Source organism: Hemiscyllium ocellatum, chromosome 19 (assembly GCF_020745735.1).
Source record: "Hemiscyllium ocellatum isolate sHemOce1 chromosome 19, sHemOce1.pat.X.cur, whole genome shotgun sequence".
Lineage (NCBI taxonomy): Eukaryota > Metazoa > Chordata > Chondrichthyes > Orectolobiformes > Hemiscylliidae > Hemiscyllium > Hemiscyllium ocellatum.
The window spans coordinates 6,682,260-6,707,802 of NC_083419.1; the positions used below are offsets into that span (position 1 = coordinate 6,682,260).

Here is a 25,543-nt window from a genome sequence, read left to right on the forward strand (position 1 = left end):
GGGTCTGAGGAGATAGAGGAAGCACTAAATGAATATTTTTGTCAGTATTCATACTAGAAAAGGACCATGTTGTCGAGGAGAATACTTAGATACAGGCTACTCAGTTGAGGTGTACAAAGAGGTGGTGTTAGCAATTCTGGCAAGTGTGAAAATAGACATGTCTCCTTGGCTGGATGGGATTTATCCAAGGATTCTCTGGGGAATCAGGGAGGAGATTGCAGAGTCTCTGGCTTTGATCTTTGCCATTACTGTTGACGGGAATAGTGCGAGAAGACTGCAGGTTAGCGAATGTTGTCCCTTTGCTGAAGAAGGGCAGTAGAGACAGCCCTGGTACTTACAGACCAGTGAGCCTTCCTTCAATTGTGATGAAGGTAAAGAAGCTGATGTGATGTCTATGGATTTCAGTAAGGTGTTTGATAAGATTCCCCATGGTAGGCTATTGCACAAAATACAGACGCATGAGATTGAGGATGATTTAGCAGTTTGGATCAGAAATTGGCTAGCTGAAAGAAGACGAGGGTGGTGGTTGATGGAAAATATTCATCCTAGAGTTCAGTTATTCGTGATGTATCGCAAGGATCTGTTTTGGGTCCACTTCTACTTGTTGTTTTTATGCACCAACTGTATTAGAAGGATGTGTTAGTAAATTTGCGGATGACACCCAAGGTCGGTGGAGCTGTGGATAGTGCTGAAGGATATTGCAGGTTACAGGGGGACATAGATAACTGCAGAGCAGGGCTGAGATGTGGCAAACGAAGTTTAATGTAGAAAAGTGTGAGGTGATTCACTTTGGAACGAGCAACAGGACTAAGGAGTACTGGGCTAATGGCAAGGTTCTTGGTAGTGTAGATAGGCAGAGAGATCTCAGTGTCCATTTACACTGATTCCTGAAGGTTGCCAACTAGGTTGATAGGGTTGTTAACAAGGCAGTGTATTTGTTTTTTTTTTGGTAGAAGGATTGTGTTTCGGAGCCATGAGATCATGCTGCAGCTGTACAAAACTCTGGTATGGCTGCTCTTGGAGTATTGTGTACAGTTCTGGTCACCACATTATGGGAAAGATGTGGAAGCTTTGGTAAGGGTTCAGAGGTGATTTACTGGGATGTTTCCTGGTATGGAGGGAAGGTCTCATGAGGAAAGGGTGAGGGACTTGAGGCTATTTTCGTTAGAAAAGAAGGTTGAAAGGTGACTTCATAGAGACATACAAGATGGTCAGAGGATCAGATAGGGTGGACAGTGAGAGCCTTTTTCCTCGGGTGGTGATGGCTAGCATGAGGGGACACAGCTTTAAATTGAGGGGTGATAGAAATAGGATAGTTGTCAGATGTAGTTTCTTTCCTCAGAGTAGTAGGGGTGTGGAATGTACTGCCTATAACAGTAGTAGACTTGCCAACATTAAGAGCATTTAAATGTTGTTGGATAAACATAGGTGAAAATGGAATAGTGTAGGATAAATGGGCTTCAGATTGGTTCCAAGGTCGGCACAACATCGAGGACTGAAGGGCCTGTAGTACAGTGCAATGTTCAATGTTCTATGACGAGGAAGCCGAGAAACAGGGATCACTGTCTAAGAATATGGTGTAGGTGAACTTGTACTGTGTTAGATGATCAGCCACAATCATATTGGGGCAAGCTTGAAGACCTACTTCCATTCCCATTCTCTGTTTCTGTGTTTGTGCTGCTCTTTTCAAGGGAATTGCACATATCATTAGGCAGATTTATTTTCATGGCAGCAGGCAAAACTGTTCTCTCTCAATATGATAAATATCACCTTGTAATGAAGAGAAGAAATCTTTGTTACCACGCAGCCAAGACTCCCAGCTGTTAAATTGCCATTATTAAAGGGGCAAGTCTACATTTTGGTATGAACATCTTTAAAATATACAAGTGTAAAGTTGAGCTACATTAATTTTGTAAATTTGAAGAGCACAAATTCTGCTTGTCTGCTGAACTTTAACCGTATTTAGTTTCAGAGAAAGTGAGGACTGCAGATGCTAGAGTTCAGAGTCAAAAAGTGGCGTTGGAAAAGCACAGCAGGTCAGGCAGCATCTGAGGAGCAGGACACTTGATGTTTCGAGCGTAAGGCCTTCAGGAATTCCTCATGAAAGGCTTATGCCTGAAACGTCGATTTTCCTGCTGTGCTTTTCCGGTGCCACACTTTGACTCTGGACCATATTTTGTTTGCTAATTTTAATGATAATCCAATTGGAATTTTTATATTATAATCGTCAAATGTATTATATTTAAATCTAATATTTTTGAAAACCAGACATGTTTTTCTACAAAAGATTAATTTTAAATTTAAATACTATTGCAACAGATACTTGCACTCAAATGCTGTCTTTGAAATAGTAAAATGTCTGAGTGTGCTTGATAGGAGTAGAAACAAAAGTTGAGACTGATCCCCACAACACTGGGAAGAGAGTGTTTTAATAGAGCATCGTAAAGGGAAATAGAGAAGCATGCAAAAGAAATTCCAGAGCCTGAGGGTGCAAGCAAGTTGAAGGCAGACTGGCATTGTTGGAACAATTAAAATTGGAAATGTGGATGAGGTCAGAATTTAAGAATGTAGGTATAGAGAAGATTTATAGCAATTTGGAGGACCTCTACATTGGACAGATTTGGAACCAAGCATGAGTTCAGTGAACACGCAAGATAGGAAAATTGATTTAGTATTCGAAAGGGGAAGCAGATTTTGGATAATTTTTGTTTTATGGAATGTGGAAGGTGAGAGTCTGACCAGGAGAAAATATCCACTGTAGGGGTAAACACTGGGGGGGGGATTTCAGTAACAGAGAGTGAGTTGGTGATCTTGGTGATGTGTGCTCAGGTGACTAGGGAGAGTGAGAGAGAGAGTGTGTGTGTGTGTGTGTGTGTGTCACTGGCTAGGGAATGGATTTTGGATTGGAAAGACAGAAGCTTTGGTGTTCAGTGTTTGATTGGAGGAAATTTCAACTTTGTATATAACTGAGTTAAGAGGTGATGGTGAGACACAATTGGATATCAGCATACAGATGGAAACTTGACCTTGTGTTTTTAGTCAATGTCACTGAGAGGGAGCATGTCAATGAGAAAGAGAAGGGGCAAAAGATAGATCCTTGGAGCTTCCACAGTAGTTATCTGGGAGGATATGCTTTTTTTAAAACTGTATAGAAGAAATCTTGGGCTATGGAATCACAGTTTTTAATAGCATGGAAAGAGGCCGTTCAACCCTTCCTGTCTGTGTTGGTTATCAAGCACTTGGCTTGTGGCCTTGTCTGCTTTGATATTTCAAGTGTTTATATAAATATTTCTTAATGGAGGGTTCCACCTCTGCCACCCTTATAGGCACTGAATTCCACCCAACTCTCTGGGAGAAAAGGTCTTTCCTCAAATCCCCCTGTTCCTTACCTTAAAACTGAGCCCCTTGTTAGTGACACCTCTATAAAGGGATAGGTTTCTCATAGTCAACTGTGTTTATGCCCTTCAGAACTTGGTACACCTCAATCAGATTCTCCTCAGCCACCTTCACTTTTGGGAAAACAATCCCAGCCTATCTAGTCCCTCTTCATAGTTGAGATACTGCAGTCCAGGCAATATTGTGGTGAATCTCTTCTACACCCTCTCTGATACAATCCTTCCTGTAATGTGGCATTCAGAACCATAAACAGTGCTAACTAATAGTGCTCCATTGTAACTCTTTGCTTTTGCATTCAGTGCTTTGACTAAGGCAAATATCCGAAATGCCTCCTTAACCACCCGACTTGTTGCCTTCAAGGATCCATGGACATACATGCCAAGATCCCTGTGGTCCTGTGTACTTCGTCGGATCCTCCCATTCAATGTATGACCCTTATCTTGTTAATCCTCCGAAAATATATCATTTTTCCCACTTTTCAGCATTAAATACCATTTTCACTCATCCCATCTGGCCAATCCATCTATATTGTCCTGTAATCTAAAGCTTTCCTCCTTGCTCTTAACCAGACAATCAATGTCCATGTCATCTGTGAACATATTAATTTTACCTCTTACATTTCATGCCTACGGCATTAACGTACACGACACCCAGCAGGGGCCCAGCACCAAATCGCTGGGTGCAGGTTCCAAATAATGAAATGGCATTTGACTCTCACTCTCTGCTTCCTGTCAATAATCCAATCTTGGATACAATTTGGCCAAATTGCCCTGGATACCATGGGCTCGTAGCTTCAGAACCAGTCTGCCTTGGAGCATCTTGTCCAACATCTTTGAAGTCCATAGCTACATTAACTGCACTACCCTCGTCTACTCACCTAGTCACCACTTCTTAAAAATTCAAACTTGCTAGACATGACCTCCCCATTTGTAAAGCCACTCTAACTATCCTTAATTAATCTTTGCCTCCTCTAAGTAGAAACTAATTTGGTTCCTCAGATCTTTCCTCCCAGTAGAGTTTCTGACCAATAATGGCACCACTACTATGATCAGAGAGGATATGACAATTAATATCAGAGCCCCTGCGCTATTCTCCCTCTGTTTGCACCAACAACGTAGAGTATATTTTGCCTGGGTCTGGGGATTTATCCACTTTCAAGCTTACTAAAAGTGCTAATATGTCCTTTTCCCAAATGTTAATTCACTCAAATATGTCTCAAATTATCGTCCCTCATTTCTATACCTGCATCACCCTTTCTCTCCATTGAATACAGATACAAAATACTCAATGTCCCCTCTTAGCTCTCCAAATTTCTTTTTTCATATAGTTTTAGGGGGTTTGAACCTTCAGTGCGTACCAAAAGCTTCCTTTTTTATTTTCTTTTCCCAACTCTGCAGAACGTTTCATACAGCGTTTTCTGGACTTGTTGCTCCCACCCTTCATGTTTGCAGGTACATGTTGGCCCATCTTTTGAATGTCTCCTACAACTCTGATATAGATTTCCTGCAATTAACTGCCCCCAGTTAACTTTTGAGCCCTTTCAAGTTTCATAACATGCTTCCTATAACAGGGACACCAAAATTGCATGCAATATTCCAAAAGTGGCCTCACCCATGTCATGTACGGCTGAAACATGACCTCCCAACTCCTATGCTCAATGCACTGACTGGTAAAGGAAAGCTTACTAAATGCCACCTTCGCCATTCTATCTACCTGCGATTCTCTTTTCAAGGAATGATGAGCCTGTATCACAAGGTCTCTTTGGGGGAAAGTAGGAAAATACATAATAAGATGTTAACCATGAAGTATGTTAGGAAGATATTGCTGGAGGAAACTTTTTTGTTTTGAAACCGGATTGGTGGTCCTTACCTGCTTCTGCCAAATAGCAGAGCGTGCAACTGGTCCAATGAAAAACTAGCAGTAAAGTACAATTGGAGTTGAATTCTGGATCATTTTAAAATATCTTTCTGTCAAATATTAGGTGGTTTGAATCTCCATCTCAAGTATACTACCACGCAGCAACTGAGCATGGAGGAAAAGATGTATATCCAGGGGCATGTATGTGGGAAGCTTGTGAACATTTTCCACGGCAGAGATTCTCCTTCATTACTCACTTACAAGTATGTAACTGCAAAGATTTATGAAATGACAGCATGTTTATTTGTTTTGACTATAAACATGTGGTAATATAGCGATGGTTGAATTTTATTTTATGAACAGGATAAACACTGCACAAAAGAAGCACTCCTTACAGGACTGAAGAAGCTTGAAGAGCAAGCACAAGGTGGAAACCAACAAACTTCCAATAAGTAAGGAAGAAAGCACTGGTCTTTAAGTATTGGATATTTCTAGAGTTCAGTATAATTGCGATACTAAATTATTGAATTTTAGCCCTTCCATTTGGAAGTCTATTTAAGTCACATGTTAATGTAACTGAATAACTTGAACAATCAGTCCTCCTGCTCTGCATCACCCTAGACTGTACATGTCCTAGCCCTGAAGCCACATCTGTCTCTAGTTTTTCTTCCATCTTTCCTCATGTCCTCTCTAAGCGTGTAGTTTTCAAGATGCCCACATCCTATTCTTTTTACCCCATTTCCTCTAAACTGTTGATTTTTTTGCCATGTGAGCTCATGTTGGAAATGGTCCCATCCTCAACACGTTCCTTTCAAAACTCATACAATTCTACTCAAGACACCCCTCTATTTTGTACACCATTGCCCCTTCTTAAGGCTTAACGTTTTTATCTCACATCCTTGAATGTATAGTCATCTCCCAAATCTTTGTCTACCTTTCCAGCAACTCTGTCTGAAGTTCTCTGATCAGACTTTCGCCCTGGCCGCAAACAGAAATTACAAATTAAATTCTCTTATGACTTTGATCGTGGGGTATTATTCCTCCTTGAGCTCTTTGCTGCAATGCTTGAGATGTTGGTTCCATTAAGGAAGACTTCATACCCCTAGAGAAGGGGAGTGGAGGAATTCAAGGTAGCAGTGTAAATAGAAAGACTGATGGAGAAATGTTCCGAATGTGAAGAATTTTAGCGCAAGTCACTTGGAAAAGAAAGACCAAAAGAGAGTCAGAATATGTAGTAACTCTGAAGAACTAAATTGCATTTATTTCAATGCAAGGGGTCTTACAGGTAAGACTGATGAACTCAAGCATGTTTAGGAACATGGACTTGGGACATAATGGCTATTACAGAAATTTGGCCGAGACATGGACAAGACGGCAGCTCAATGTTCTGAGTTTTTGATGCTTTTGGAAGGATAGGAAAGGAGGCAAGAAAGGAGTGTGGCATTTTTGATTAAAGAATATATTACTGCTGAAAAGTCATTCGGTGAAAATATATAGGTAGAAATTAGTAATAAGAAAGGAAAGATCACCTTGATTGTACTGCCGACCCCTCCCCTGCAATAGTGAGAGCAAACTTGAGAAACAAATCAGGATATTTCAGATATGTTTATGCATAATAAGGTTGTAATAATGGGTGATTTTAATTTTCCAAACATTGACTGGGGTTACCATAGTGTTAGAGGTTTGGATGATGAAGAATTTGTCAAATGTGTTCATGGAAATTTTCTTCATCAATATTTGGATGTTTCTACTGGAGAAGGAGCAAAAGTAGACCTTTTGGGCAATAAGGCAGGGCATGTGACTGAAGTACAAGTGGGGGAACACTTTGGGTCTAGCGATCAGAATTCTAAAATGGTTATGGAAAAGGATAATTCCTGAAGAAGGGCTTATGCCCGAAACGTCGAATCTCCTGTTCCTTGGATGCTGCCTGACCTGCGCTTTTCCAGCAACACATTTTCAGCTCTGATCTCCAGCATCTGCAGTCCTCACTTTCTCCTATGGAAAAGGATAATCCTTCCATAAAAGTTAGATTTTAATTAGAGTAATGCAAATTTTAATGGTATGAGAAAAGAACTTTCAAAAGTTCATTGGAGTAAATAGGTGTCTGACAAGTGGGAGGCTGTCAACAGTGTGACGACGAGAGTTCAGAGGCATAATGCTCCTGTTAGAGTGAAGGGTAAGACTGGTAAGGTTAAGGAACAATGGACGAATAAAAATATTGAGATTCTAGTCAGGAATAAATGAGAATCTTATTTTAGATACAGGTGACTTGGTTCAACTGAATATCTTAATCATATGAAGTTTGTAGCTGCATTCTTAAGAAAGGAATCAAAAAAGCCAAGAGGGGAAATGAGAAAGTATTGGCAGATAAGGTTAAGGATAATATAAAGAAGATTCTACAAGTACATTAAGAGCAAGAGGGTAACTGGAGAGAGAGTAGGGTCCCTTAAAGATCAAGAAGGCCATCTTTGTGTTGAACCCCAGGAGATTGTGGCATAGTAGACAGTGAAGAAGGTTCTCTAAGATTACAAAGGAATCTTGATCAAATGGGTCAATGGGCTGGAAAATGGCAGATGGAGTTCAATTTGGATGAATGCAAGGTGTTTTGGTACAACAAACAAAGGTAGGACTTATACAATTAATGGTCGGGTCTTCAGTATTGTTGTAGAACAGACAGGTCTAGGGTTCAGGTGCATAATTCTTTGAAGTTTAAATCACACATAAATAGGGTGGTTAAAAAGGCATGGCATACTTGCATTCATTGTTCATTCCTTTCAGCCTAGGAGTTGGGATGTTATGTGGGGGTTACAGGACATTTAGTAAGGCCTCTTCTGGAATACTGTGTCTAGTTCTGGTTATGCAGTTATAGGAGGGATATTATAAAGCTGGAGAGGGTTCAGAAGAGCTTTACCAGGATGTTGTTAGGTATGGTAAGTTTGAGTTATAAAGAAAGGCTGGAATGTTTTTTTCATTAGAACGTAGGAGGTTGAGAGGTGACTTTATAGAAGGTTATAAAATATTGAGGGGTATAGATAGAGTTAATAGTTGTATTTTCCCTTGGATGGAGAATTTCAAGATTGGGGACAGATTTTTAAGGTGGAAGGAGAGACATTTAAAAAAGACGTGAGGGGCAATTGTTTTACACAGGGTTTGCGTGCAGAATGGAAGTTCTGAGGAAGCGGTAGATGCAGATACAATTACAACTTTAGAAGATATTTTGATAAGTACATGAATAGGAAAGGTTTGGAGGGAAATGGGCCATGAGGAGACAGATGGGAGTAGTTTAGTTTGGGATTCTGTTCAGCATGGATTGGGTGGACCGAAGAGTCAGTGTGAAAGCTGTCTGACTCAACAATGTCCAGTTCCCGCATCTTTGTCGTCCAGTATGGGGAGACTGCCCTTGCTTGAATCCAATCTGAACTATCCATTCATGGCCTGGCAATCTCAATAGCTGCCATTCCAACTACTGTAGACTCCCCTGATTTCCCAAAGATCTGTCCTCAGTCCCTTCTCTTCCCCCATCTATATGCTACCCTTAGTTATATCATCCAAATATTAGGGCTCAGCTTTCACGTACATTCTGCTGCTATATTCTAGTCCTGTCTGATCTGTGTTCATGCTGATCTATGTTGATTTTGTAATGCTCAAGCATACACTTTTCATGGCCTTTTCTTTCCTTATCTCTATAGTATCTGCAGTCATACCTCTCCACCGCACTCCTACCACTTCAACCAGGCTTTGATTCTGACCTTGTGTCTATTCCCACAGTTTGCTCCTACTCTCCTCAAAGCACCCCTTGAAGACTATTTGAGCATTTGATTACCCCTCTTAAAATCTCTTCCCTTGTTCTCATGCATATTTATATCTGATTATGCTGATAATGCACTTTGGAATGTTTACCTCCTTGAAGACTATATAATTGAACTTGTGATGTCAACTCTTTCTCCACACATACTGCCAGACCTGATGAGTTTCTTCACATTCTGTTTTTATATGAATGCAAGTTGTTTAAACCTGATCTTTAAAGGAAGAACACCTTCATTCTTCTTGAGAGAATGGGAGCAAGGGGCTGTAGGTGCTTTAGATAATTTCCAGAGGCCTAATTAATCTTCCATTAATTCCACAGGCAGACACCAGCTGGAGCTACTTCCATTGCTAAAGCACCGAAGACTATTGTGAATCATCCCAGTGCTGCATTAGTGGCATTGCGGCGGGGATCTAGGAACCTTGCATTTAGAGGTTATATGGTCAGTTAAATGAATTGGGTTCTATTTGATCTAAACTGTTAGTTAGAGTAACTTGCTTCCTACAGGCTATAATATTTTCTTTCTCAAAACCAATGAACTTTTCTCGATTTTGTTTTTTCCCAGGATGAAAAGGAAGGCCCGATAACAAAACACATTCGGTTGACAGCTGCCTTAATTTTGAAAAATGTTGCTAAGTATTCAGATTGCGGTCGCAGGTAATGAGAATTTTTGTTTCTTCACCAACAAGTGGAATTCTACTATTGGCAATAAAGTCAAAATAGATGGCGTACTCTAAGGCTTTAGAGAGATACAACCTTTTAGTCTCAGGAACTTTGGAAGTCACTGAACAAAGACTTGCTTTTGTAAGGTGCTATTCACATAGGAACATGTTCACTGGAACATACTGGGCAGGAGGAAATCAACATTTTGAAAGAAGCTCAGCTCTGTTACCAAGTCAGAAATACTTGGAGGGGTTTTAAAATAAGCCAAGGATTTGGCCGTAGGCAATGATTTTGGTGCTGAAGGAGGTTCCAACTTAAGATGCTTCAACTCTTTGGAGGATTTGTAAAGGACAATGAATTTGAATTTGATCTCTGGGAGTCAAGCCAGTGATGTTCAGTACTTGGAGAGGGACACAGCTTGGTTCTTGGGAGCTTAGATTATATGTAGTGAGAAGCTCCGTGTTAGTAGTTTAGTGGTTACACTGTTGATAGAAGGCCTTGACCTTCTACGTGCTATCGGAAGGACAGTCTGATGGGCAGAGGGGGGTGGGGTGGCCCTGTTGGTAAGGAATGATATTCAGTCCCTTGCACGGGACAACCTAGAATCAGGGGATGTAGAATCGGTATGGATCGAGCTGAGAAATTCTAAGGGTGGAAGGACCCTCATGGGAGTTATCTACAGGCCCCCAAACAGAAGTCTGGATGTAGGATGTAAGTTGAATAAGGAGCTGAAATTGGCCTGATGCAAAGATATTATTAGTTGTTATGGGGGATTTCAACATGCAGCTAGACTGGGAGAATCAGGATGGTACTGGACCCCAAGAAAGGGAGTTTGTGGAGTGCCTCTGAGATGGATTCTTAGAACAGCTGGTGCTGGAGCCTACCAGGGAGAAGGCAATTCTGGATCTGGTGTTGTGCAACGAACTAGATTTGATCAGGGACCTCGAAGTGAAGGAGCCATTAGGAGGTAGTGATTGTAATACAATAAGCTTTAATCTGCAATTTGAGAGGGAGGGGGTACAATCGGAAGTGACAATATTTCAGTTGAATAAAGGGAACTATGGAGCTATGAGGGAGGAGCTGACCAAAGTTCAATGGTGCAATACCCTAGCAGGGATGGCAGTGGAGTAACAATGGCAGGTATTTCTGGGTATCAGATCAGTTCATTCCAAAAAGGAAGAAAGATCCTAAGAGGAGGTGGGGTGGCTGTGGCTGACGAGGGAAGTTAAGAAACACATAAAGTCAAAAGAGAAAAAGTATAACCTAGCAAAGATAAATGGGAAAACTGAGGACTGGAAAGCTTTTAAAGAACAACAGAGGATAACTAAGAAGGAAATACGCAGAGAGAAAATGAGATACAAAGGGAAACTGGTCAAAAATATAAAGGAGGATAGTAAAAGCTTTTTTAGGTATGTGAAAGGAAAAAAATGGTTAAGACTAAAATTGGGCCCTTGAAGACAGAAACAGGTGAATATATTACGGGGAACAAAGAAATGGCAGAAGAGATGAATTGGTACTTCAGATCTGTGTTCACTGGGGAAGACACGAGCAATCTCCCAGAGGCAATAGCGGCTGAAGGACCTGAACTGATGGGAATTTATATTTGCCAGGAAATGGTGTTGGAGAGACTGTTCGGTCTGAAGGATAAGTCCCCGGGACCTGATGGTCTACTTCCCAGGGTACTGAAGGAGGTGGCTGTAGAAATCGTGGATGCATTGGTGATCATTTTCCAAAGTTCTGTAGATTCACGATCAGTTCCTGCGGATTGAAGGTTGGCTAATGTTGTCCCACTTTTTAAGAAAGGAGGGAGAGAGAGAGAGAGAGAGAGCAAGGAATTATAGACCAGTTAGTCTGACCTCAGTGGTGGGAAAGATGCTAGAGTCAGTTATAAAGGATGAAATTACGACACATCTGAATAGCAGTAACAGGATAGGTCAGAACCAGCATGGATTTATGAAGGGGACATTATGCTTGACTAATCTTCTGGAATCTTTTGAGGATGTAACTCTGAAGATGGACAAGGGAGATCCAGTGGATGTAGTGTACCTGGATTTTCAGAAAGCCTTTGATAAAGTCCCACATAGGAGGTTAGTGAGCAAAATTAAAATGCATGGTATTGGGGGCAAAATACTGATTTGGATTGAAAGTTGGTTGGCTGACAGGAAACAAAGAGTAGTGATAAACTGCTCCCTTTCAGAATGGCAGGCGGTGACCAGTGGGATACCACAGGATCAGTGCTGGGACCGCAGCTTTTTACAATATACATTAATGATATAGATGATATTAAAATATTATTAGCAAATTTGCTGATGATACAAAGCTGGGTGGCAGGGTGAAATGTGAGGAGGATGTTAGGAGATTACAGGGTGACCTGGACAGGCTAGGTGAGTGGACAGATGCATGGCAGATTCTGTTTAATGTGGATAAATGTGTGGTTATCCACTTTGGTGGCAAGAACAGGAAGGCAGGTTACTACCTAAATGAAATCAAGTTAGATAAAGGGGTAGTACAACGATGTCGAGGTGTTCTTGTACATCAGCCAACGAAAGCAAGCATGCAGGTGCAGCAGGCAGTGAAGAAATCTAATAGCATGCTGGCCTTCATAACAAGAGGAATTGAGTATAGAAGCAAAGAAGTTCTTCTGCAGCTGTACAGGGCCCTGGTGAGATCGCACCTGGAATATTTGAGGAAAGACATTCTGGTTATTGAGGGAGTGCAGCAGAGGTTCACGAGGTCAATTCCTGGAATGGCAGGACTATCTTACGTTGAAAGATTGGAGTGACTGGGCTTGTATACACTTGAGTTTAGAAAACTGAGGGGATCTGATTGAGACGTATAAGATTATTAAAGGATTGGACACTCTGGAGGCAGGAAGCATGTTTTTGCTGATGGGCGAGTCCCGAACCAGAGGACACAATTTAAAAATAAGGGGTAGGCCATTTAGAACAGAGTTGAGGAGAAACTTCTTCACCCAGAGGGTGGTGAGTGTGTGGAATGCTCTGCCCCAGAAGGCTTTGGAGGCCAAGTCTCTGGATACTTTCAAGAAAGAGTTGGATAGAGCTCTTAAGGATTGTGGAATCAAGGGTTATGGGGATAAGGCAGGAACAGGATACTGATTTGAGGATGATCAGCCATGATCATAATGAATGCTGGTACTGGCTCGAAGGGCAGAATGGCCTATACCTGCACCTACTGTCTATTGACCTCGTGGGCAAAGTGCACAAGTGCCTTGTTAGCTCCCCCGGACAGTTACCACCGCACAATATACCCAGTATATCCGGTAATAAAGCTGGAGAATTTTGTGAACCAGTTTAAGACCATACTGAATGCAAGCTATAACTGAAGATGAGTATTTTCTTCATTGTTCTACATCAACTTTGAGTTAGATGACTTGGTTGCGATGCTGTTTCAGTACGGAAGTGCAACTGAATTCCATACAGAGTTGAAGACGTCTGTTGGAATAATCAATAGCATGGCTGCTCAGATTGAAGGATTTCAGGCTGTCATAATGTTGCACTTTCTGGCAGAATATTAATTCTTGAATAAACCTAGATGAGAAGTTGGAAATTGTTTTAATCTGTGGGTATATGTGCTTTACTTTTCTTACAGATTACTAAAGGGACATGAGAACCAATTGTCTGTACTAGCCCTTAGCAACATGGAAGCTTCTAGCACTCTTGCCAAATGCCTTTTCGAACTTGTACGTCTAGAACAATTACAGCAACCAGAAAATAAACTCTGAAACAGTGTGTTGACATTACACATGCGGCCAGTGTGTACAGTATTCTAAAATGACCTGTAAATGACTTTCAGAACAAAGCAGCAAGTCATGTTGAGAAGAGGCCATTACGGACATAATTTCTTTAAATCTTTTTCCATGTTGCACAGAAGCTTTTCATTCTGATCATAAACTGATTCTGTGGTTGACCAGCTTTTAATAGGATTACGAATCGTCTGTTCGGAATCCAGTACCTTTTTTTAAAAAAATGTTTGCAAGTAGTAAATACTAAAAATTGGGAGACTACATGGATCAAATAATAGCATTAATTATTTTTGCCCTGTACCCCACGAGGACATTTTTATATTTTGTAAGGAGTGACTAAACTGAGGTTTAATAGAACAGAAGTCGACGCACTGGATGTAATCTCTGCCATCCAAGAGGTCGCAGCTTATTTCTAGTGAAGTTGTTTTCCTGTTTAGAATTCAGTAGCTTGTTTTCTTTTCATACTTGAGCCAATATATTTTCACTTATTTATTATCACATGATCATTTGTAAATATTTGTGAATAAAATAAACCAACTTTCATGCCACTGCAATCACTGGAAACACAGCTTGTGGTAATATATTAGCATTATTGTTAGGTTATAGAACTCTTTATTTTTTAGTGTTTCCTGTCAATTGTAAGTAATTGTGATATATTCTCTGCAGTGGATGAATGTTCTTTAAGTTTGTGTAAATAATTCTGCAATGGTACTGAAGCTATAAAGTCAAAAGCAGTTTTGTGGAACTGATTTTTTTGTATTATACACCTTGTAGAACTCATTTGCTGGTTGAAAGAGTATGGAATAATATATCTCATGTCATTTTGTAGAAGAAAACTATTGAAGGTATTTTTGGTTTACCCTAACTTGGACCCACTGAAAGGTATCACTTAGTACAAGCTTAGTGCTTGTACAGGATTTTTTGTATTTGTAAATTGTTTAAATATAAGGAATTTTATACAGGTTTTTCTCCCTGTTATATTTACATTAGGTGCAGGTATGGTATTTTCTTCATTATTCATAACATTTATTTTCCAAACCAATTATAGTGCAGTATTTTAATGTTTGTTCTTCCATCTTTAATATTGTACCATTCTACATTCCTGTTTTGTCTCTGGGTTATGTCCTGAATGGTGTGTTATGTGATCTTTCATAACTGCCTATTGCCTGATGTATTAGCATCCAGAGGAGGGAACACTCTCCTTTTCCATTTCCTGCTTTGTCTGTAGAATGTGCAGTAATAACACACAGCAGTTTTACATTAGATAACTTTAATTACTTTGGTGACTGTTTATAGTTTTAAATAAAAGAGGCTGGACATTTTTGTTTTAGTTTGCACTCATTTATTTCAGATCTCCACACAAAAAACAACTTGCAAAGTTCATATGTAACTAATCAGTGTCTGAATCACTTTAGTTTTGTGCTGATGCCTGTTGATTATTGGAACTGATGAAGAGTACAACGTTCAGTGAATTAAATAATGCTATATAGTGCCCCTACTGTGGCACATTTAACTCTTGAGGTTCACGTCTCTAATCAAAGATGCTTCTGTAAACTTGTCGAGCCAATTCATATTTGTTTTTGATACTAATTGATGGCAAAATGGCAATTTAGTCACATTGGGTAATTATAATCAGATGAATACTCAATGAACTGAGATGTAACCTTCAAAATCTACTTGTAGTATTATATTAAACCTAGCAAGCAGCCTGTTAATGTTAAAAACCAAAATACTGCAAATCAGAAAATAAAATAGAAATTGCTGGAAAAGCCCAGTAGGTCAAACAGCATCTGTGGAAAGAAATCAGTTAACGTTTTGTGTTGAGTGACCCTTCCTGGGAGTTCTGAGGGTCACTCAACCCAGATGCTACCAGATCAGTTTAGCTTTTTCAGCAATTTCTGTTTTATGTTGTCTATATTCTCCCTGACCCTCCTGATTCCTATTCTACCAGCATATTTTATTTGTTGCCCTTCATGTCTTTACTTTCCCTAGCTATTCAGTGTGGCAGTGTATTCTGCATTCTTATCACTCTTTGGATTAACAAGTCTGTTCTAGGTACCCCGTGGATTTATTGGTGGCTGTGTCTTATTATTTGAGCTTTTAGTTTCGACTCCCCTAAAGTTTGGTGGACATTTTGATTTTATTCTACTGATAAACCAAAGTTCACAAGATGCTCTAAATTTAATGTCTGAATGCTCTGAACACTAGGAAAAAAATCTCTTAATAAAAAAAAAAGTGCATTCACAGTATTGTCTGATTGTGTGTCACATTGCTGAAATATAATTTAGTGATTTGTGCATTAGTCAGGTCTTGCATCATGCTTAGTTTATTTGCTGATGGGTATTTGCACATGTTTGAAAATCTGTTATCCTTAGGCAGCATGTAATGCAGTATAGGTGGCCAGGTCTCACTGAACATCAGGACATATGCAGTGAAATCCAGTAGCAGCATGAGACCAGATTCAAAACTCTTTCCTTCTAAGACCTGGCAGTCAACAAAAAATGTCAGTTCATAAAGGTATCAAATTATCCCCAAAGTTATTCCAAGGTGTCCACAAAGACAAGGAGGCTTGTGTGTTGAAAGAGATATTTTGGACAAAAATACCCCATGCAGTTACAACCTTAGAGTTTTGCAGTGAGTGGGGATAGTAGCTCCTTTATGCTCTCTCCTCAGCCATCACAATCCTTTAGTTTTGCAGTAAAAATTATTACTCTCTTTTGAATTCTTGCTTCTGTCCTTATTTCAACATCCAAATGCCATTATATAACAGGAAAATCTTCTCTCATCTCCCTTTTTTTCTTTAATGTTTCTAGATTACTTAGTGTGGAAACAGGCCCTTCGGCCCAACAAGTCCACACAGACCTGCCAAAGCGGCAACCCAACCAGACCCATTCCCCTACATTTACTCCTTCACCTAACACAACAGGCAATTTAGCATGGCCAATTTTTGGACTGTGGGAGGAAACCCATGCAGACATGGGGAGACTGTGCAAACTCCATACAGTTAGTCGCCTGATGTGGGAATTGAACCCGGGTCTCTGGTGCTGCGAGGCAGTGCTAACCACTGTGCCACTGCACTACCCATGTTCTTAACTTTATGCTTGCTCTATCCAGCTCATTTTCTAGTTTGTAGTACTTTTTTTATAGAAAGATGGCATGGAATTGATTGAGCCTTTTGTAAAAAAAAAACTAGTGAAGACATTTGATTTCAACAGTGAGAGTGTTGTTTGCTAGCTGTCAGCAATAGCTTTCTGACATTGGCTACCAACTTGATGGCAGAAGGAACGTTGTTTTGAACTTTTATCAGAAGTATTGCCACCTGCAATCCCAATGATGCTCTGCTCAAGGTTGTTTGGAATAACTCAAGCCTGCAATAGAGCTACCCCAACATATAGTTGGACCTCCTCGTAATGTCATGAATATCACAATGCGCTATAAAATGTAACTGCAACGCAATTACTCTCTTCCATAGCATGTACGTGCAAGTCAGAGATCTGAAGCTTGAGCAGCCCCTTGTTGCCTTTCTGTAACTCAGACACTGAACCATTAATTACAATCTCATATCTGATTTTCCATATGCTGTTCAACCACTTGTAGCAGGCAAGCATCTCACAGCATGCTATTATGCACCAGCTGATCCTGCTGTACATGTGCTGTTAGCAAAGAATGCTTATTGTATCCTACTGTAGGATAAATGGTGAGTAGTTTTCATCTTCTGGAGCTCCATTTCACAAACTGATATGAGAATTCAGAACCTTGCTTATAGGATGGAAAAAGTGCTGAAATATGCCAGAAAGCTATTTGAATATGTGTCCTGTATGTAATGGACTTTTGTCTGTCATTAAAAACTGTCCTTTATACTATGTGTCCAACATGAACTCTGAATCTAATGGGAACAGCTATCTCCAATAACTTGCTGTATGATTCTATAACTGTACTGATTGCAAGGAAACTGACCCTTCTATCCAACTAGTCCATGCTGAACATAATGGAAATGTGTTGCTGGTTAAAGCACAGCAGGTCAGGCAGCATCCAAGGAATAGGAAATTCGACATTTCGGGCATAAGCCCTTCATCAGGAAATGTCGAATTTCCTATTCCTTGGATGCTGCCTGACCTGCTGTGCTTTAACCAGCAACACATTTTCAACTGTGATCTCCAGCATCTGCAGACCTCATTTTTTACCCCATGCTGAACATAATCCCCATCTAAACTGGTCCCATTTGCCTGCTCCTGGCACATACTTCCAAACATTTACAATTTATATATATCTGTCAAAATGTCTTAAATTTAAATCCACCACTTCCTTAGGAAGTTCATTCCACATGCAAATCACCTTCTGTGTAAAAAGAAATTGCCTAGTCCTTTTTAAATCTCTCTCCTCTCACCTTTAAAATTCCCCTGTCCTAGGGAACTACCATTAACTCTATGTATTGTTACAACAGAGGCTAAACCTTCCTGGTTAATTTTAAAGCTGCAACACCAACTAGTTATCCTGTGAAAATTTGAGAGGCCACGAACTATTTATTCCTTTAACAGAGAAAATTAACTAACAAGTATTTACAAATCCTTCCTTTAACCTATCTTCTACTTTCCCCTCTACAATACTGGTCCAATTAAGATTTAAAACTTCTCAAAACCAGGCAGCTTTCTGTTCTCTGTATTCCTGTCTTCTTGAAGAATCTGCTTCACAGATTCTCAACCTCCTACACTCTCGTGATAAAAGTCCCAGTCTATCCAGCCTTTCTTTATAACTCCAAACATCCCATAGCCAGGTCAATCTCTTCTTTCCAGCTTAAATAATATCCTTCCTATAACTGGGTGATGAGGACTGGACACAGTATTCCTGCAGCAGCCTCACCAATGTCCTGCACAACCTCAACATGACTTTGCAATGAAGGCAAGCATGCAAAATGCCTTTTTAACCACCCTGTCTACATGTGACGAAAACTTCAATGAATTACATACCTGCATCCCTTAGCCCCTCTATTTTGCAACACTACCCAAAGCCTTACTCTTGTTTTTGTTTTGAACCACACTGCAATATACTTATCCACATTGAACTGTCTGCCATTTTCCAGCCCCTTGACCCATTTGATCAAAATCCCTTTCTAATCTTAGAAAATCATCTTCATTATCTACAATGCCATTAATTTTGGTGTCATCCGCAAACTTAGTAACCATGCCTTTTGTATTCTCATCCAAGTCATTTACTTAAATGACAAAGAGAACACAGAATCAATCCCTATGGAACACTGATGGTCACAGATCTCCAATACAAAAATCAAATCCTCCACCATTACTGTCTCCTGATTACCGTGCGAGAATTTGTCAAAGGCTTTACTAAAGTCTAAATAAACAACAACTGTTCTGCCATCATCAATCCTTTTGTAGTTCTGATCTCTAGCCATACTGCACAGGGATCGTATTCCCATTACATGCACACATACAAACTTTGCTGAACGTTGAGAATAACAAAATGACTTAGGGTACAGTTCTCCACTGGCTGGAGGAGTAGAGAATGTATTGTCATGAAAGAAGTGGCCACTAAGCCACTTCAATTAACTAGTAATTACAATATCCTCCATTATCCCATCCTAATGTGGTTGAGCAAATAATGTGCTAATGTTTTCGAAGAGTTGTCAAAATCCACCAGTCTCTAGAAGGTGTCAGCATGATTTTTGAGCAGGACCATATTAGTGTTGGGAATGTGGTACTGGAAAAGCATAGCAGGTCAGGCACTATCCGAGCAGCAGGAGAATTGACAAATTTTCTGTTAGAAGATTTACTCAAGGAAATTATTTGCATTCTAGTTCTTTATAAGCACTCATATGAAGCCTGCAAATCAAAATTTCTACCCCATTATTGTTGAGGTTTGATAGGATTCTCTTTTTAGATAATATGACCACGTGGTGAAATGTGAAATTGTTTGGTGAAATGCAAATTTTTCCAATTGGCAGCAGCCGTTTGGTCTTCATGTGGATTTTCAACAGTTAAAACACACCAATGAGCGAAGAATGGTATTTTGACCAGCACTACAGAACTCTGGTTAAATATCTTAAAAATTCTGATTTCACTCCAAGATCCTCTACTTTTTGTCATTTACATAAATGATTTGGATGCGAATATAAGAGGTACTGTTAGTAAGTTTGCAGATGACACCAAAATTGAAGGTGTAGTGGACAGCGAAGAGGGTTACCTCAGATTACAACAGGATCTTGACCAGATGGAGTTTAATTCTGATAAATGCAGGGTGCTGCATTTTGGGAAAGCAAATCTTAGCAGGACTTATGCACTTAATGGTAAGGTCCTCAGGAGTGTTGCTGAATAAAGAGACCTTGGAGTGCAGGTTCATAGCTCCATGAAAGTGGAATCGCAGGTAGATAGGATAGTGAAGGCAGCATTTGGTATGCTTTCCTTTATTGGTCAGAGTACTGAGTACAGGAGTTGGGAGGTCATGTTGCTGCTGTACAGGACATTGGTTAGGCCACTTTGGAATTGCACGCAATGTTCCAAGTCTCCTTCCTATTGGAAAGATGTTGTGAAACTTGAAAGGGTTCAGAAAAGATTTACAAGAACGTTGCCAGGGTTGGAGGATTTCAGCTACAGGGAGAGGCTGAACAGGCTGGGGCTGTTTTCCCTGGAGAGTCAGAGGCTGAGGGGTGACCCTATAGAGATTTACAAAATTAGGAGGGGCATGGATAGGGTAAATATACAAAGTCCTTTCCCTGGGGGCAGGAGTCCAGAACTAGAGGACATAGGTTTAGGGTGAGAGGGGAAAGATTATAAAAGAGACCTAAGGGGCAACTTTTTCACACAGCGGGTGGTATGGGTATGGAATGAGCTGCCAGAGGAAGTGGTGGAGACATTTGCAACATTTAAGAGGCATTTGGATGGGTATATGAATAGGAAGGGTTTGGAGGGATATGGGCCGGGTGCTGGCAGGTGGGACTAGATTGGGTTGAGGATATCTAGTCGGCATGGACGGGGTGAACCAAAGGGTCTGTTTCCATGCTGTACATCTCTATGACTCTATAAAGAAGAAATTAAGTACAACAATGTAGTTCTTTACAGTGCATCAAAAAGTGCATGCAGGGCCATTCTGACTAACTATAATCATCTCCATAAGTGGCATTTTACAAAGATGGTACTAGTTTTATACCTCTGCAGCTCCACCAAATGCAACCAGTATAATGTCAGATCCAATGCATTTTTAAGGAATCAGAAAAGTGTTAATAAATGAAGTGTTTATATAGTAAACCAAAAGGTTTTATTAATTTAAACTATATACATCAAATAACAGGATTATTTACAAAAATAGGTAAAATACATGAACTTAGCAACCCAGGAAATACAGTGTACCAATCTACCATTCGAATAGGAAAGTGATAATCAGAGAAGGGAAAGAAGTACACCCATACCTTTGTTCACTATTAAAATTAAAGGTGACTTTGCTTTCTTCACTCATACTACTCAAATCAAAATCCTTTTACACATGTAAATAGCTTTAGAGGACCCGATTAAGATAGACTAAGGGCTAAAACTTGATTTGTGCAGATACCCATCAGGTTAAACTGTGCTTACTTCTGAAAAGACGCATGCACTTATTTGTAAAATTCTAGATAGATGCTGGGCCTTTAGAGACAAGACAAAAGCATCTTCAAAATTTTATCTATAAAGTTTGCAACTTGAATCTGTTGATGCTGATATATGTAAAAGCATGGTCACATGGTTCCTGGTTGATATACCAATCGTAATATTGAAGTAACATGGACAAATCTATCACCACTCCTTCAAGTGCTAACTACTAAGTGGCTCTGAAAAAAAAAATTAAGCTCCAATTACATCTACTAGTGCAGAGGCATACGTCAAGCCAGTTGTAAGAATTAAAAATTCATGTAAAGATCAACCTTTCAGAGCAAACTTTACATGGAATATCAGCTTGCTTAACGTTGTTGTCATTGTTTCAAATAGTCCCCGGCAGACAGTCAAAAATCTGCTGTCTTGACTTTTGAGACTCCAGAATCGTGAAGATCTGCATTGATATAACTAGTTTAGAAGATGCCTGGTACCAGTAAGTGTCAAGTACATCTTAACATCCTTGTCCTTGCAACAAAGTCAATTACAAAAGTTTACATCCTCAAGGAAATTAAAGTAACTATTCTCTGGTAGTAGGACTAATAGTCCTGAGAATTTAAACTGTGTAACTATCACTTGCAGATAAATTTGTACAGAATCTAGGTGAGGGTTGAAACTACCATACCTATTGGAGACAGTGGTATGGTGGTAATTTCATTGGATAGTAATCCAGAGAGCCAGGCTGATGCAGTAGGAATGTGGGTTTCCAATCCCACCATGAAAGTTTCATTTCTGAGGAAGGGTTAACATTAATTCTGATTTTTTGCCACAGATGTGCTGAGATTTTCCAGCAATTTCAGGTTTTTTTTTGCATGAAACTTTCATTGATTATTGTAAAACCCCATCTTATTCACTGATGACCTTTAGGGAAGAAAATCATGTGTCTTTGCCTGGTCTTACTTAACTATGACATCAGACCTGTGGCAATGTGGATGATTCCCAACTGCCTGGTAGCCCACAATTCAAGGACAGGCAACAACTGCTGGGGCCTGCTAGCAATGTCACATTCAATGAAAGAATAAACTTTTAAAATAACAGCTTAGATTCTCTGCCTAACACTTAAAACAAGTAACCTCCCCTTTCCCTCGTTCTTGCCATAGTTGGTGTGTAATTAAGATGTCCAGATTAAACAGACCCAGAGTTAAATTCATGTCAGTATTGAATTTGCTTGTGTTAACCAGGTTAGTAGTGGATTAATGAATCTCACCGTTTCTTGACTACAAACCAAAAATCATGGTTCCCATCTGGTAGGCCTGTAGGAAATTCTGTACAAGACTGGCAATGGTTGTCATTAACCCAAGGCCAATAATATTCCAGAACTCAGTTTAAGTGATGACACTTGGCTTCAGAGGGAAAGAAAAACATCCCAGATTGATAGTTGCCACCAGTCATCAGATATAAGACAAAGGAGAATGAACAAGCCATTTTATTTCTTGAGGAATTTAGCTGTAGTAACAGATGCATTCCCTTTGAATGTCCCTTCTCATCCAACACGGAATACCTTCTGATCTCATAATATATTTTCTTATGCTGATCAGATAGAATAATGAAGCACAGTGCCTCTCAGTTTGAAGTTAGAAATTAAAGGTATCATGGCCAGCAATTTCTTAAATGTAAGAGGCTTCTAAGGAGAAGAAAATAGAGCTACTACCTTTTACTAAATTATATAATCAAAGGTTATCCATGCAAACATCACAGGAAATGGAAACTGAATCAAAGTCCACTGAGAATTAAGACGTTTTACAATATCACCACTGATGAATGCTAATGTGGGGAGTACAAATACCTATTTGCAAATCATGTTTTCATAAAATTCTAATTCAACTTATAAACCCCAAGATTTCTATAGCAATGGAGGCCACATTATGAGTATTAATGAGGCAGAACATGAAATGCTTAAGAATCCAACCTTCAATACTTAACACCAGAAATTATTTTAAAATGTTAAACTTTGGTTGCACACAATTCACTTCCAGGATATTCTGTTATAGACATTTTATCATAGAATAGTTACAGCAGGAGGCCAATAATCCGTGCTGATCCTCTGAAGGAACAATTCATTTAGGGCCACTCCCCAGACATTTTCCCTGTAGCCCTGCAAATGTTCTAAATTTCCTTTTGAAATCCTCAATTGACTGCCTTCCCCACACTCATGAAGTTAGTTCCAAATCCGAACAATCTGCTCTATTAAAGTTCATCCTCATATCACCGCTGGTTGTTTTGACAATTACTTCAAACCTGTGCCCTCTGGTCCCCCATCCTTTCAACAGGACAGCAGTGTCTCCAAATTTCCTGTCGAGATACCTTATGATTTAAATACCTTCTCTTCTTCAAGAACAGCAACCTTAACTTCTCCAAATTATCCATGTAATTGTATGTTTCATATCTCGAACTGTTCTCTATTCTGTATACCTTAATTTCTTTGACAGAATAATATTCCAGATGACTCTGAACCCAGTATACACACTAAACATTCAATACAAGTGAAAATGCTGCATATCTGAAATAAAACCAGTAAATGCTGGGAAAACTCAGCACTCTGGTACATCTGTAAAGAGGAAGAGTTAATGTTTTGTCATTGGACTCAAATGTCACAGATATTAAAAAGCTGCTGAGTTTCTCAAACATTTTGTACTGATTATAGCTTTAACATAACTAACATGACTATTTCAATAGCATGTTAATCTTGAACACTACTGAACAGCATAAACGGAACATTCACATGTTCCTGGAATCAATATATTTCCCATTCTAATTGCGTATTCATAAAAGTGTGAAGCTTTTCAGTGAAATCAATACTTTCAACATAAAATACACAGTGTGTTGTATTCCTTAGTTACTTGTGTTGATAAGAAATGTGTGATGTCCTATTGTGAAACTGTCACATCCTCTTATAGCATTAATAAAAACACTTCCAGTAAAGCCAGCAGAGGCACATTCAAAAGCAGATGAGCACAAAGCGATGGGAGGCAATGAATAAGTTTGAACACTTCTACTGCAAACTTCTATTAAATAATCAAAAACTAGAAGCAATGTTGTGTTGTTCGACATAATTATTAGTTCCAATACACAAATATGATTAAGCACTGTAAAACTCAGTATGCAAGCCTTTGGAAACATCGGAAAAAAAAATACATTTCACTCAATATTCACTCAATAATAAAGACCTCAAGCTATATATAGACATTTCCATTGTAAATTCTCTGCTGGTAACTTGTCTATTGCCATGATTTGTTAAATTATCTGAAAAGGTCAGCACCAAAGATGAAATAATTACCATAAGCAGAATGTATTACTATATCGTTATCAACAGAATAATCAAAAATAAGTCAACTTTTACAAAGGATATTACATTTGAAGTAAAAATACAGATTTGCTATCTGAACTTGAATATATTTAAATCCATAATGTGTCCATCAAGACCCAGAAACTAGTTTGACAAGCAGCAGAAAATTTATTTTGCTGTGTTGGGCAAGTATTACAGAATATGCCTGACATTTTTAACCATTCTTTTCTGTTTTTCTCAAAAATGAAACTATAGAATCAAATCTTTTATCAAACATTTTCCCACTGAGCAACAGTCCTAGAAGTGTTAAGCAATCATCTTTGTTTAGACCCTATACGCACTAAAACAGCTGATCAGCCTCAGATGCCAGGCTTTAGTGCTTCTACATGATCCAGATCCTTCCAGTTAAACCTGGAAGCTTTTGTACAGCATACAAACGGTTTACAAAAACACCTAACTAGAGTTAACAAAAAAAAATTCATCAAGAAATAATTTGATACATTAGGAAATCATCTAACAAATATCACATTTTATACAACTGATCTAGTGACAACCCACATGAGGGGCCAGGACAGATCATATTCAGTATCCTTACAACTCCAAATAACTAACGACAGCATGCTTTCATTTCACGTTATTGTGTTGTCTCAAATGCTTCAATTTTAGAAAAACACCTAATCTTTTGCAAGGAAGAGAAAATGAACCAATAGATAACAAAGTTCCTACTCATCATTCTATTTTGGGCTCATGTTAACACTGGTAACCAATCAGCTACATGTTTTTATCATTTAAAAAGATTTGTTCCCAATGATACTGCATTCCTCAGGAATTTGCTTTGGGTTCCCTTTCCTGGCATGTTTATATTTTTCTACGTAAGCTTTTACCAAATTGGCTACTTTTCCTGGGATGACTTCACCACTCTTACTGTGGCAAACCTAAGGAAAAGACACACAAGATTCAATGAATCTATTGGACAAACTTACATTGCAGGTGTGGCAAGTAGTAACTGTATAATTTGGAAACAAAATTATTCAGTTGGACAAGAGCGTACAAAAGGACAAATACATCTCCAGGACAAACAAAAGAGTCAAAATTTATAGACAAGCTAATATCCCACAGCTTGCACTTTGGTGACC

General features: G+C 39.3%; 2 protein-coding genes across 5 annotated transcripts in view; one reads left to right on the forward strand and one right to left on the reverse strand.

Annotated features, from left to right (window-relative positions):
* arid2 (AT-rich interactive domain 2) overlaps positions 1-14,807 on the forward strand; it is a 142,837-nt gene extending 128,030 nt beyond the window's left edge. The window contains exons 17-21 of the mRNA XM_060839629.1: positions 5,378-5,516; positions 5,617-5,705; positions 9,380-9,500; positions 9,624-9,715; positions 13,331-14,807. Of these exons, the coding sequence (XP_060695612.1) occupies positions 5,378-5,516; positions 5,617-5,705; positions 9,380-9,500; positions 9,624-9,715; positions 13,331-13,463 (574 nt within the window). The 3' untranslated portion in view covers positions 13,464-14,807. The remainder of the gene's footprint in view (positions 1-5,377; positions 5,517-5,616; positions 5,706-9,379; positions 9,501-9,623; positions 9,716-13,330) is intronic.
* A 5,981-nt stretch (positions 14,808-20,788) lies between these two features.
* The window catches only part of scaf11 (SR-related CTD-associated factor 11), a 72,574-nt gene continuing 67,819 nt past the window's right edge, over positions 20,789-25,543 (reverse strand). For all 4 annotated transcript variants that reach the window (XM_060839631.1, XM_060839633.1, XM_060839630.1 and 1 more), the window contains exon 15: positions 20,789-25,342. In XM_060839631.1, the coding sequence (XP_060695614.1) occupies positions 25,196-25,342 (147 nt within the window). In that variant the 3' untranslated portion in view covers positions 20,789-25,195. The remainder of the gene's footprint in view (positions 25,343-25,543) is intronic.